The sequence below is a fragment of the Bemisia tabaci genome, chromosome 2, assembly GCF_918797505.1.
Source record: "Bemisia tabaci chromosome 2, PGI_BMITA_v3".
In the NCBI taxonomy this organism is placed as follows: Eukaryota; Metazoa; Arthropoda; class Insecta; order Hemiptera; family Aleyrodidae; genus Bemisia; species Bemisia tabaci.
The window spans coordinates 16901163-16914814 of NC_092794.1; the positions used below are offsets into that span (position 1 = coordinate 16901163).

Below are 13652 nucleotides of genomic sequence, written 5' to 3' on the forward strand. Positions count from 1 at the left end.
TGACCTTGACCAACCTCCGCGAATTTCCCTCCTCGCTCGGTGGACGGAACTAGGTCTTTCGGTCACGAAAAATTTCGCTCCGTCGAAGCTTAAAATTGAGTAATCAGTTATCTTAAGTCTCTGATCGTAATATTTCAGCTCTTGCGCTCACAAACAGGATTCTGCGACTGAAAAGAAAACTCGGTGATTAGATATTGGTTACATGATGATTTTTCTCCTTGAGCGGTGGAGAAAATTTACATAAAAGGGGATGAAGAAAATGGTCTATGAGGACGATTGCAATTTCATTGCTTTCAATTTTTTGGCGTTTAGCTGAACTTAAAGTTTGCCACATTCCATGATAAACTAAACGCTAAACCGCTAAAAGCTGGAATTCATTGTCAGCGGGGCCCACAGTGCACTAAAACGTCCCGATGTGCCAAACGAACGAATAGGTATTCATGCGGATTTTTGAATCAACATTAAATCCAGAGAAATTAGGTCAGGGAGTCCTTTGTTATTTCCTGAAGCGCCGCTATTAATACACGTATCAATATTCATAGTACAGGATGCCAATTCATCGATTAAAATTATTGTATCTCTCAACTATTCAGTAAAAGCTGACAATTTGACTTGTCAACGTGGCAATGTTGGCTTAACGCACTCTCTCAGACTCATACATAATTAAATTACTTTTGAGGATGATTGACGAAAATTGCGCTGTTGACAAACTTGGTAAAAATGACCAATGCATCGAATCTTAAAGGGCTCCCAAAAGGGGATCCGCAAAATGACATTATCAGTGCGATTTGTGTTCCTTTGCAGTCAGTGGTTTAAATGCAAAGCTACATGGATGGCTCCCTGATGTGCAAAGGATGGACCCGGATTCTGGCTACACGCCCTCTACCGGGCCAGCTGGAAAAGGAGAAAAATTGCCGGTCGGGATAATTGTTATTATAGATATATATCAGTATGTTTTCCAGTCATGAAAAATTGCTTACGTAAAAGACTATTTGCGCGCGACGCAAGGAATAATTAATGATTGTACGAACTAGGAAACTCTCGGCCGAGTGAGAAGTTAACAATTGTGCCTTTGCGTAGAGCAGATTATATTGCAGCAATTTAATGAGCTTCGATCAGATGCTGCCAAGTTGGGCTCGAATTTTTCGTTCAAACGATGCGAAAAAGAGGTATTTATGGTCTCAATGCGGCAACGCTGCATTCCGTCATCCACGAGGATCGGGAAAACTCGAGCCTTGCCTTGGTTTTTCTCGTTACCCATTTCACAGCAATGAAAACGAGCAAACTTCAGCAATTTTCAGAAAAATGGTCTAAAATTACTATGCAAAACCACGAATAATGTGCGAATTTTTACTCAAAAAATTACTTAGGTCCACAATAGTCTCATTAATGTGACGAAGATAAAGACTTGTATGTCAATGGGACCATAATGTACAGGAGAATAAAACTTTTGGCGGAATTCACTGATTCAAGATGTAAGTCTTTCAAAAAAAGATTTCACCGAGAGTGGATAAGTGCTCCATATATTTTAATAACGCAACGCTCTTACTCACGAAACTACTAGGACAAATGGTTAGAATGATTGGTGACATTTCCACTACCTGGGGGAATAGAAACCAAATAGAGAGGGCGAGAGACTTGTTTGGATCCGGTTAGACTCTAATCGGTACACTTCGATTGAGACGGTTTGCGATCTCTAATGTTATTTGCTGTGCGAGTTTTGAAACCGCGTGAAATTGAAAATTGCTATGCGCAGCATGCTATATCAATGGAAATTATTGTACGGTTTTTTTAATGCATTCTTATGGACTTTTAAGAGCAAATTTGAAACTCTAGCTCTTTTTTATTTTATTTTTCAAGAAAATCGAAAATTTTGAACATGAGGATCTTCGTGCCTCCTATTAATATATTTTGCCTTTTATCGTGACTTTTCATTCTTCACAAATAGTATTCAAGTCGTAAGTCATATTTTATTTTTCTTAAAAAAAAAAAAGAAAAAAAAGAGGTCCGAATGAATTGATAATTCTAAACAAAACAAACTTGCCGGCAGTTTTTTTCTATTTCTTGAAACCCACTTTTTTAAACTTTGTCTCATAAATGTTTTTACCGTATGAAAATGCATTGATTGATTTGATGTAAAATCAAGTTTTCGAGGACTCTACACATTTCTAGATATTGAAATTTAAAATTGGCAATTGCTCGAAAACAATCGTATGTGTTGGCAATCGTGCAGCTCGATTTATCACAAGAATATCAATATCACAATGTTCCGCTAAAGTAGTTACAAAGAATTCATAGATCGTGCAACAAATTCGGCAATGAAATTATAGAAGGGTTTTTTTCAGTCGTTTCCACAGATTTTTCCTAATTTTTGAACTTCATGAACTAAGAAAAGTACCTAGGATATTTATTAAAATGGGCATCGATAAACGTTAAAAAATGAAAAAAGTATTCAGGTTGATCAGAGGAGAATGCAAGCAGGATGATGATTTGAACTATGATTTCAAATGTATTTTAATTCATCAATATGGATCATGTGTTTAAAATAAACGATAGAGACATTTCAAATGGAGTGCTTCGCAAACTGTGCGATTTATTTTTTCTTTTGAAAAAACTCTAAATCCATGTGTAACTGTGAAAACGCACGATTGAAAAGGGCATGTCCTTTCAGTGGCGATATATTTACAAAAATTCAGAAAAATACGGATGTCTTATTACGTTTAGGTATGTATTTTGCAATGCTAAGCACTACGGATTCGTAATAATCTGGAGTGCATAGGTACTTGCCACAGAAACAGTCTGATAAATTTTTTTTGTTTTTTTTTTTCATGGACTTGCTTTCATGACGTGCAAGTATAATTTCTGTCATGCAGACACATCTACGTAATCAAGGAAATGTAGAAAAAACTCTGAGTCTGTAAATTTTTGAGACTCAATCTCATTATGGGACTTAGCACATCTTATTATTCGTCAGGACAACAGTTAACTAGCAAATTAACCTACCGAACTAAACGACAGTCATCAACACACTTGACAACTCAATTAAACCCAACTTTTGTCAGAAGTATAAAAAACGGTTTCTTGTTTCTGGTCCATAACTTCCCACGGATGGTTGGGATGTTATTTATTGCACTAGCCATGAATAATAAAAAAATAAATTATTAACTTAAGGAAATTAGGCAAATTAAGCCGCAGTTTTTATCGGATTGGAGATAGTGCCTCCGACAAATCTTCACAAAGGCACTGTCTCCGGCGAATTGTCCTCTTTTTGGACAATGAGGGAACTTTTGAGCAAATTTACACCGTCAAAACAACTTTCAAAAAAAGGGAGTGAGGGCAATATAAATACCACGGCTACTCAGACTTTGGCAACTCTATATCAGTTTTTCGCTTAGTACTCAAATCAAATGACTGTATGAATGTTGATGCTCCATCCAATGAAGCATCAACCAATGAGCAGCATCTAAGACCGAAAAACTGACCGTTGTCCATCTGCGAATTATGGCGGTTGACCAGGATGACTCCTTTAACCTGACACTTAAGAGCTAGCAGATATGTTAAATGTAATCATAACTTTAGGAGAAAAGAACCAAAAGGGGGAAAGTTAGACATTTTTGAACCTCTCCGAACTCTAAATTAGACAACCATAATGAGGTTTCATTCGGATTTGAAGATTCTGTACAGAGGTAAGTAAACTTTGGAAATAATTTTACGGACTTCCTTGCGTTTACAAAACGCACCACAGTTTTTCAGTAAAGCGTTATGAATATAATCATAAAACAACTTTTAGGAGCTACTGTACCACCCGCCAGAATCCTTTAAATTGAGGGTTGTTGGAGACGCACTCCTTTCTGTACAGGAAAAGGAAAAAAATCACGAGAAATAATTGCACGAACGGATACCAATATTTCCACAGGATAAAAAAATCCGGCAACTCCGTAAATTATGTACAAATCGAAAAGAGAATCGGAGGACTTTCCCAGCCTTCACGGTAAAAATCGGACCGCGTTTAACAGAAACGAATCAGGCCACATCAGCTATTGCCAAATTTAATTGGGAAATTTAATTTTTTACGAGTGAACGTTTGTGCTTATTCTTTTGAAAATTTTCAGGAATTTGCTTCGTGGTATGGAGAAAATTCACAGAAATTTGAACATAAATCCGCACAACCATTTTTATGTAAAAAATCAAATTGCCCGATTAAATTTGGCAATAGCTGATGTGGCTTGGTTCCATTCTGTTTAACGCGGTCCATTTGAATGGCGTTAAAGTTAGTTTCCCACTTCTCTTTACGGCCAAAGAACGGAGTCAACCACAAAGGTCCATTCGCGCAAATTCCTCGCAATCATCACAGGACCTTTTCCCGTCAACAACCCTGCACCAACTAACATACGACTAAATAAATAAACGATCCAGCTCCGGGGGCCCCGGAGGAGATTCTGTGATGCGAAAATTGATTGACTAAAAAAGTTTTGATTGGCACTTATCTGGCACCCGCCCGGCTCCTGAGCGACGCCTCCGGGGAGATGTAGGAATTCTCGAGGGTCTGCGCCGCCTTCGGGATCGGCTTGGACGCGTCGTGGACAGCCGAGCCGTTGGTCTGCGCGGCCTGCTCCGCCGCGAGCTTGGCGGCCGCCTTCTGGCCCTTGGCGTACGACTGCTTGTAGAAGTCCGTGAACAGGAAGTAGAAGAGCACAGCGTGGGCGCCGATCCACCAGACGAAAGCCTTCGGGTAGTCGCAAGAGATGAAGAGGAGCTGGAACGCGTGGACCATGATCAAAACGAACTGGACCAGTTGGAGGACGGTCAGGTACTTCTTCCACCACAGGTATTTCTGGACTTGCGGCCCGAAAGCGGCCAACATGTAGTAGAAGTACATGACGATGTGGACGAAGGTGTTCAAGAGACCGAAGAAGGTGGAGTGACCGCCGGGGGTGAACTTGACTCCGAACCAGACGGACATGGGCATGATACCGTGGTGGATAACGTGGAGGGTGGACACTTGGTTGTACTTCTTACGCATGATGAAGAAGAAGGTGTCGAAGAACTCCGTGAACTTGGAGAAGTAGTACCACCAACACATATCTACCGTGTCCAGGGCTTGGGGTGAGTTCGAATAGTCTATCGGCTGGCAGAAGAACGAATAGTCACCCCACCATCCCGCACGGAGGGCCCTGTAGAAGAGCCACGCTGAAAACACCACCTGGAACGCGTTGTAGACGATAAGCGTGTTCTTTAGTTTGTAGGGCTTGCGATTTTCCATGAGTTTCGGGCCGAGGTACTTGACGATGAACACGTAGGTCAGGACGATCGACAGGGTGGGCGCGGGTCCCGACATGAGGAACCAGCCCTTGACCCTCGGGTCGGACTTGTTGTCCATCAAATCCACATACCCGTCGCGGACGGCTCTTATAACGGACGCCATTTCTTTAAAATTTAAAAAAAAAACTAATTATTTGATTGAAAAATAGTCAAACTGGGTTTAGTAGTGCGTTTTCGAAAGGTATATTGGAGTCGGAAGGGATCGGCAAAGCACTGAGCACGACACTTAGTAATCCTCGTCACAACACTGGGTAAACACTGAAACGCGCGGCGCACTTGAAACGCGATAAGATTAGGGTGCGATCGCGGTGCGGTGCGATCGCGAGCGAGCGAACGAACAAACTGAGGAGTGCGAGACGCTGCGGGTCGCGAGTGGCAATACTCTCCGTTCGACGGCAAGGTCGGGTCGGCCAGTGTCAGTCGGCGGCAAGCCCGGCAATGTTTTATTTAATCCGAGAACTGGTACTGGTATTCGGTAACTGGTGGCTGGCCGGCCGCGCGCGGTCCTCCGGCCCGGAGCGGCTCACCCCCGGCTCCCGGCTTTTCGGAAAACACGCGGAACGGCCTGGGAAACGGGTTCCCCCGCGCGGATTTTTCCAGCGGCGGCGGCGCCCCGAGATTCACCGCAAAAGCAGCGCTCCAGCCCGCGCGCCCGGCCGCGATGACGTCAACAGGAGCGGAGAACCGTTGCCGGGAATCACCGCCACGTTCCAGCTCATCGTTGCCTCACAGGTCTTGTCTCCACGGGACGTTTTCATGGGATTTGTCCCAAGTTCGAATCGCAGGAATGAAGCTTCTGGAATTTTTCCCAGTTACCGTTTCCACGGGACGAGGCTCATACGGCCCTGCGACTAGTTTGCGCGGGAAGATAAATTAGTTAAAGTCGAGTATTTAGCCGGGATTAAAATAATAATTACACTCAATCGACAATTAGACACATTATTTTGAAAAAACAAACATGAAAAATGGAGTTTTAAACAAAATATTGCACAATTCGTTTTCACTTCCTCTTCCTCTCTCAGTGGGTCCTAAGGGTACAAGGACCATACTTGGTACTGGGAAAAATATTGATTAACTCAATATTTTTCCCAACTTCGTAAGTGGGATTTTTCCCTAGGACAAATCCCGTGAAACGGCCCGTGGAGACAAGGCCTCAGAACGGTGTGCAGAAATATTCTGATAGCATTTGATTATGCCATGCAGAAATTGCCATTTTTTCCATTTTTCTTTTTGATGGAGAGATGCCAGCTTCCGAAGGATCTCTACCGTGACAGATTCTTGTGGCGGTTAGGCGTAGCAGAGCGCCCCAGCGCGCCGTTAAAGTGACTTTTACATACTTACATTTTGATTTTGCCCAGAATACTCACATCGAAATTATTTGGACGCAATAGTAATATTAGCTGAAGAAAGAGACGTTGAAAATCATCCTTGATTTTCCAACCTTTATTTGCGTTTATGTAATCATTGAAGGAAAAATGTGTTTGATTTCACTGTTTAAAATCGAGGAGTGGAAATGGATGTCGGAGTTTATACAGCGCCCAAAAACCCCGAGTGGTTAGAATGCGAAGTGACAGTAGCATCATAAAAGAGCAGATTCCGCTCCGTAATAGTGTAATTCACTCCTTACGGAGAACAGATTCCACTCCGCATTCATAGCACTCAGGGTTTTTAGGCGCTATATACCTACACTTTAGCATAGCACAGCTTATAAGACCAACAATTATTGGTCGTATAGCCTCAAATATAAAATGTTTATTCCCCAACGCTTGAAAAATTTAATTGAGGACTAAATTATTCCTTCATTAGAGAAATAAAACAAGTGCAACATCCTCACGTTAGTTGATGCACACTGGAAAAAAAAACGCAATGGATCTAGAGTCTAGACTTTTAAAAACATCGACAAGAAAAAGTACTCTTGATTCAGTCAGAATCTAGCTTAAATCAAGAACCAAGCCTCTTAATTTAAGCGGATTTCGTTTCGATTCAAGTTGCAAAAATCCGATTGAATCAAGAGTATTTTATTCTTGTCAATGTTTTCAAGAGTCTTGACTCTAGATCCAATGTGTTTTTTTTTCCAGTACAGTTGCAAAAATGATGCAGCGGCATCAGGTTAAACAGCAATCAATAACCTATCCTCCGTTTGGAATGCATGGCGTAACGAGAGTTTGAAGGAAAAGAGGTACGGAAAGTTCACAAAGTGTAATTTAAATGCAACGTTCTTTTGAATACATTTTTACATGTTTCCATAAGGTACAATTTTTAGAGTAATCTTCGGGGAATCCCGAGACTTTCCGGTGATGGAGGCCTGAAAACGTTTCACGTTGGTTTCACCGTAAGTGACTCATCGTAGAAACAGGAGACAACCTTGATGTGCGTTTTGGAGTCTATGCATTTTCCCGCGAGAAGAGGCTACGTCAGGGTACGATCCAACGAGAAGGTGGACACCCATGCACTTTTCCATTGGCGCGCTCATCCATAAATTATGATAATGGAAAAGTCATGGATCGCGGTTTGATGTGAACATAAAATATTCTTCGCGATAATATCCATAGCGATCAGGCTGCATCGGAATTTTGACGCATCAGAGCGGATTGAACTGCTAAAGTTTGCATCGAGATGAAAACGGCGATGAAAATACCCATCGGACGCACAGTGGATCGAGTCGATCAGAGAGGTCGAACATGAATTTTTCTACTAAAACTAAAAATTCTGATGTTTATTTCGTCACATTTTACATATCAAGGGGTGCTTTTAGAAGAAAATTTTGCGAGGAAACCAAAAGAACCACGTTAGGAACCTCAAAATGTTGTAGTATGACCGGAGTTATAAGCACTGGAAAGAAAACCACATTGGATCTAGAGTCCAGACTCTTAAAAACATGGACAAGAAAAAATACTCTTGATTCAATCGGACTTTTGCTTAAATCAAGAAGCAAGCCTCTTAATTTGAGCGGATTTCCTTTTGATTTCAGCTTGGATCTGATTGAATCAAGAGTATTTTTTCTTGTCAACGTTTCCAAGAGTCTGGACTCTAGATCCAATGTGTTTTTTTTTTCCAGTGAGCTTTTGAAGTTTCCAAATGTTGTCCGACCTCTCCTATGGACCCGATCCACTGTGGGACGCAGCATTGAACCACTCTCCTTGTAGATACAAATAATCTGGGAAGAATCGGGTTCATTATCATAAGAAAACAGCTTTTCTTCGCAGTTTCTCGCTGAGCCGAGGAAAATAACCCTTAAGTCGCGAAATTATGATCGACTATAGTGTAAAAAAAATATATTTGTGACGACGAAAGTTCCCTTGTCGTGATGGCATGATAGTTTCATCACGATGCAGGGGAATATTCGTTGTGACAATAATTAAAGTTGTAATCGGAGTGATCAAACGTGTTCTTGACGCAACCACTATCCCAGAAAATTGTTCCTTTTTGATAATGAATCTAATCGTTCCAGCTCATTCAGGATCATTCAATTTTCAATGATCCTGAATGAGTTTGAATGATTCTTCAATGAGCTTGAATGATCCCGAATGAGCTTGAGTGCGCTGGCTCATTGGATCGTTCAACTTGAATGTGCATCGGGTCATTCACCCAATGTGCTTGAATGCGCTGGCTCATTCGATCATTCAACATGGATGCACTAACTCGTTGGATCGTTCAACTTGTATAATCAGGATCATTCAATTTGAATGATTCAATTTATCAGCTTATTCAAACTCATTGGGCCAATGATCAGGCTTATCGTAACTGAATCATCGAGAGCATTGAAATTGAACGACCCAACATGCTGGCTCATTCAAGCTTATTAAATCAACGATCAAGATTATTGAAGTTGAATAAGCCACCAGAATGATATGGATGATATGATCAGCAGATTCGGATATTCAAGTATCGGTCTGATGAGAATCTATCATAAAGAAATTGTAAAAAGTATAGAAGCAAAAGTACGTGGGTATCCATACTCACTTTGCAGTTTTTCTTCAACAGAAAAATGAAAGGGGAAAAAAAAACAAAAAAAAAAAAAAAAACATATGATGATAGAAAAAGTTAAAAAAACACAGGCTCACCAGAAGTTTAATCCAATTCCTTTTGAAGTAAGCTCATCCTCCGCCCTATTACAGTAATAGCGTGAATGTACCTTTAATAAAAGTAGTTTGAAGGTGAAAATTTTTGCTACAAACCATCTCCCCCACGCTGTCAAGAATTCAAACCACAAAACAGTCATGATGGGAGAGGCTCGTAGCTTTGCCGCCGAGTTGTAAAGCTGCTCTGCTCTGGCTCTGCCGTGCCAAGGAAGAACGTCGTATGAGCCTTCAGACGTTGCCAAATTTCCTCCAATAAAAACCAAATTTACTGGGAAATTGCGGATGTTACTTTCTGAAATTTTCAGATAATTTTGTACTTAATTTAATCCAAAATATCTGAACTTTTCAAGGAAAAATATACAAGAATGTTTTCAAAAATACATGTTTTATCAAGGGAAATTTGGCAACTCTCAAATATTCATACGGCGTTCTTCCTTAGCACGGCAGTGCTGCGGGGATACTTCTCATTGACTACTGAAAAAGTTAACTAAAAGGAAACATGTTAAATTAACAGCATAACCAGAAAAATGTTGAATTGAAGAATGAACCGCGCGTTTAGAATTACACGAGCAATGTCGCCGTTACTTTGATTTTAAAGAAAGAAAGCAGCAAAAATTACATTGGGATACAAGGATATGTAATTGATTTTGTCTTTGAAATAATTAAATTACCTTAGATTGTGCTTTGAATTGAAACAAGGCCGAACGTACTTACAATTTTGTGCTCGAGTGTTCGTTCTAATGAAGTGTCATCAATGGAGAAAATTTTATCGGAATAAAATTGTGTCTTCGGAACACAAAGCAGTGCATTTGATGGCTGGAACACGACTCACAAGTATAAGGTAAGTTCATACTTATAACTTGTTAAACAGTCTAGGGAAATAACAAGAGATAGAATTCAAAGCAGTATAGAAGAGAAATTACAGAGCAGAGGATTTTAATTATCGAGAAAAGAAGGGTTTCCCTCACACTAGCTTTTCCGGTAAATTCGTTAGTCTTATGACAATAAAAAAAATGAGCCTTACATGATAATATAAAAAATAGAGACAAGAAAGTGACGTAATCGTAGCAACCCTTAAGACAGGAGGATGGAAGAATATTTAAGCAATGTGGCAACGCCGTTACTTCCCCGCCTCCCGCCACTGGCCACTCTGCAGTTTGCTGCGTGAGGAAAACAAAGGAAGATGCCGTTGAGCAAGGGAAGATTTGGAAATTCCACCCCAAACCTACGCGGCCGAGGGCTCGCGGGGCTCGCGTTGGTCTGATCTGATCAGTCTAGGACTACGATTAGTCTTACTGCCTGCGTATCATTAGCGTGTCGCCGCTCAGATTTTTCTTCTGTGTTGCTTTAAATTTTCTCGTTTTTTCCCTAGACCGTTTAACAAATTATCAGTATGATCTTACCTTATACCTGTGAGTTGTGCTCCAGCCATCAAATGCACTGCTTTGTGTTCTGAAGATACATTTTTACTCCAATAATATGGTCTCCATCGTTGACACTTCATTTGAACAAACACTCAAGCACAAAATTGTAAGTACCTATTGGCTTGTTTCAATTCAAAGCACAATCTAAGTAATTTAATTATTTCAAAGACAAAATCAATTACATATCCTTGTATCCCTATGTAATTTTTGCTGCTTTCTTTCTTTTAAATCAGAGTAACAGCGATGTCACTCATGCAATTCTAAACGCGCGGTTCATTCTTCAATTCAACATTTGTCTGGTTATGCTGTTAATTTAATATGTTTCTTTTTAGTTAAATTTTTCAGTTGTTGATGGAAAGTATCCCCGCGGCAGCTTTGCAACTCGGCGGCAAAGCTACGAGCCTCTCCCATCATGACTGTTTTGTGGTTTGCATTCTTGACAGCGTGGGGGAGATGGTTTGTAGCAAAAATTTTCACCTTCAAACTACTTTTATTAAAGGTACATTCACGCTATTACTGTAATAGGGCGGAGGATGAGCTTACTTCAAGAGGAATTGGACGAAACTTCTGGTGAGCCTGTGTTTTTTTAACTTTTTCTATCATCATATGTTTTTTTTTCCCCCTTCATTTTTCTGTTGAAGAAAAACTGCAAAGCAGTGAGAATGGATACCCATGTACTTTTGCTTCTATACTGTTTACAATTTTTTATAACAGATTCTCATCAGACCGAGACCTTGACTCATTGGAATTCAACGATCAGGATCATTCAAGCTGGTTTGGATTCAACGATCAGGATCATTCAAGCTCGTTGAAATGCAACGATCAGGATCATTCAAGCTGGTTGGGATTCAACGATCAGGATCATTCAAGCTCGTTGAAATTCAATGATCAGGATTATTCAAGCTCGTTGGAATCCAATGATCAGGATCATTCAAGCTCGTTGGAATCCAATGATCCGGATCATTCAAGCTCGTTGAAATCCAATGATCCGGATCATTCAAGCTCGTTGAAATCCAATGATCCGGATCATTCAAGCTCGTTAAAATCCAATGATCAGGATCATTCAAGCTCGTTGGAATCCAATGATCCGGATCATTCAAGCTCGTTGAAATCCAATGATCCGGATCATTCAAGCTCGTTGAAATCCAATGATCCGGATCATTCAAGCTCATTGAAATCCAATGATCCGGATCATTCAAGCTCATTGAAATCCAATGATCCGGATCATTCAAGCTCATTCGGGCGCATTAAAATTCAATGATCAAGTGAACGATCTGGATCATTCAAATTTGAATGAGCTGACGAAAAACTCATTCAAATTGAATGATCCGGATCGTTCATTTTTCAATGAGCTTGAATGATCCATTTTTTCTCGGGTATGCCTTTCTGTAGGCATCACTTAAATTACAAAGAATAAATCTGTGCATAAACGGAGTTAAAAATGTTAACATGCTTATCTACTGGGACTAAACCACTAAAAGTAACTATAAGTTTAGTGTTTTTAAAATTCACTGCTTAAATCTGACTCTCAAATAAGAAAATAGACGTTGATCTGACAACTTGATATTAGCGAGAAGCTCCGTGGAAAAGAGGATACAATCATCGGGTTAAAAAAGGCGTTCCTTCCCTCTACGAGCATAGGCGTAGCTAGGTGTAGGGGCCTCTCCCCCACCAAGAGAATGATTCCCCACCTTGATCGCACCCTCACCGGGAGGTCAATGGGGTACGGAATATTCCCCTGCACGGAAGGGAGTCCGGAGGCATTTCCCCAAAAAATCAGTGGCGTGGCGTGCTTTGCGATGTGTCGATTGATCTGCCATTTAAACCCATAAGAAAGGATCGATAATCAGGGTGTTCGCATCGAACACCTAATAATCGATTCTTTACCATAGCTTCAAATGGGAAAATATCGATAATCGATCATTCACCCCTCGCCAGTGCAAAAAATGTTTGGCAACACCGCGCGTGAAGCAGTGGTTCTGGCTCAATGTCAGTTTGCATTCAATTGTTAGTGTAGGCAACACAAGCTCCTGCGTGATCGAATAGTGGTATCACTCTCAAATGACACGATTCCGGAATTATTTCCAGAATGTTTTGCGCGGGACAAAGAAAGGTTAGTGCAACTTCTCGAGAACAAATATTCTCGTCGGTTTTCCTGGTAATAAATAAAATGTGACAACAAGCCTGCAATGTCCCGAAAGATGATGCGTATTTTGCGACATTCAACAGCTATATACCTAACATGTAACAATAATAAAGCAAACAATGAAAAACATGGCACTGACTCTTCTCTGATTATATTAACCTTTGTAATTATGAAAGTGTGATGCAAGATAGCAGCCCTCTTCCATTAATTTGAATACATTTAAAAATTTCGCGACGAAAATACTGAAAACGTCGTCTTTTTCCGAATTTAATTCTAGAACTTTATGTCGAATGCATACTGTGTATTTACACATGCGCGATTGAAATCTGTAAAAAGAACTCAAAGCGTACTTTGACCTCAATTTAAATCAGCTCATAAATCCACCTTTTAACGAAACTACGACACTATAGCACCACTAAATGTAGCATTTTATTTGCCGTATCCAAATACATAAGAGGAGACCAGCGCGCACTAAATCTGTAGATGGAGCGGGAACGGCATTTGCTTCACCTCCCAACTTTTGAGGATTTTTAAATGAAGAACTGAATATGATGAATTATTCCTGATGCTTCCTTTCTTGATATTGTGAAATCTGAGAGTGAGATTCTATTCGGTCACAGAAGTTCGTATTTCTTACACCTAAAACTGAGGGCAAACTGGAAATAAGCTTAAGTCAGA

At 40.5% G+C, this 13652-nt stretch overlaps 1 protein-coding gene and 1 long non-coding RNA gene across 2 annotated transcripts in view; both read right to left on the bottom strand.

Moving 5' to 3' along the window:
• LOC140223939 (uncharacterized) overlaps positions 1 to 13652 on the bottom strand; it is a 68270-nt gene that overhangs the window by 10454 nt on the left and 44164 nt on the right. The gene's annotated exons all lie outside the window — the stretch shown is intronic.
• Positions 1983 to 5813, bottom strand: LOC109030474 (very long chain fatty acid elongase AAEL008004). The gene has a single exon (XM_019041449.2). It carries the CDS (start codon positions 5423 to 5425, stop codon positions 4484 to 4486), a length of 942 nt encoding a protein of 313 aa, XP_018896994.1. The 5' UTR covers positions 5426 to 5813; the 3' UTR covers positions 1983 to 4483.

What these genes read in the sequence shown, in the direction of transcription:
- LOC109030474 (XM_019041449.2), bottom strand. Translation starts at nt 5,425, where the DNA reads ATGGCGTCCGTTATAAGAGCCGTCCGCGACGGGTATGTGGATTTGATG.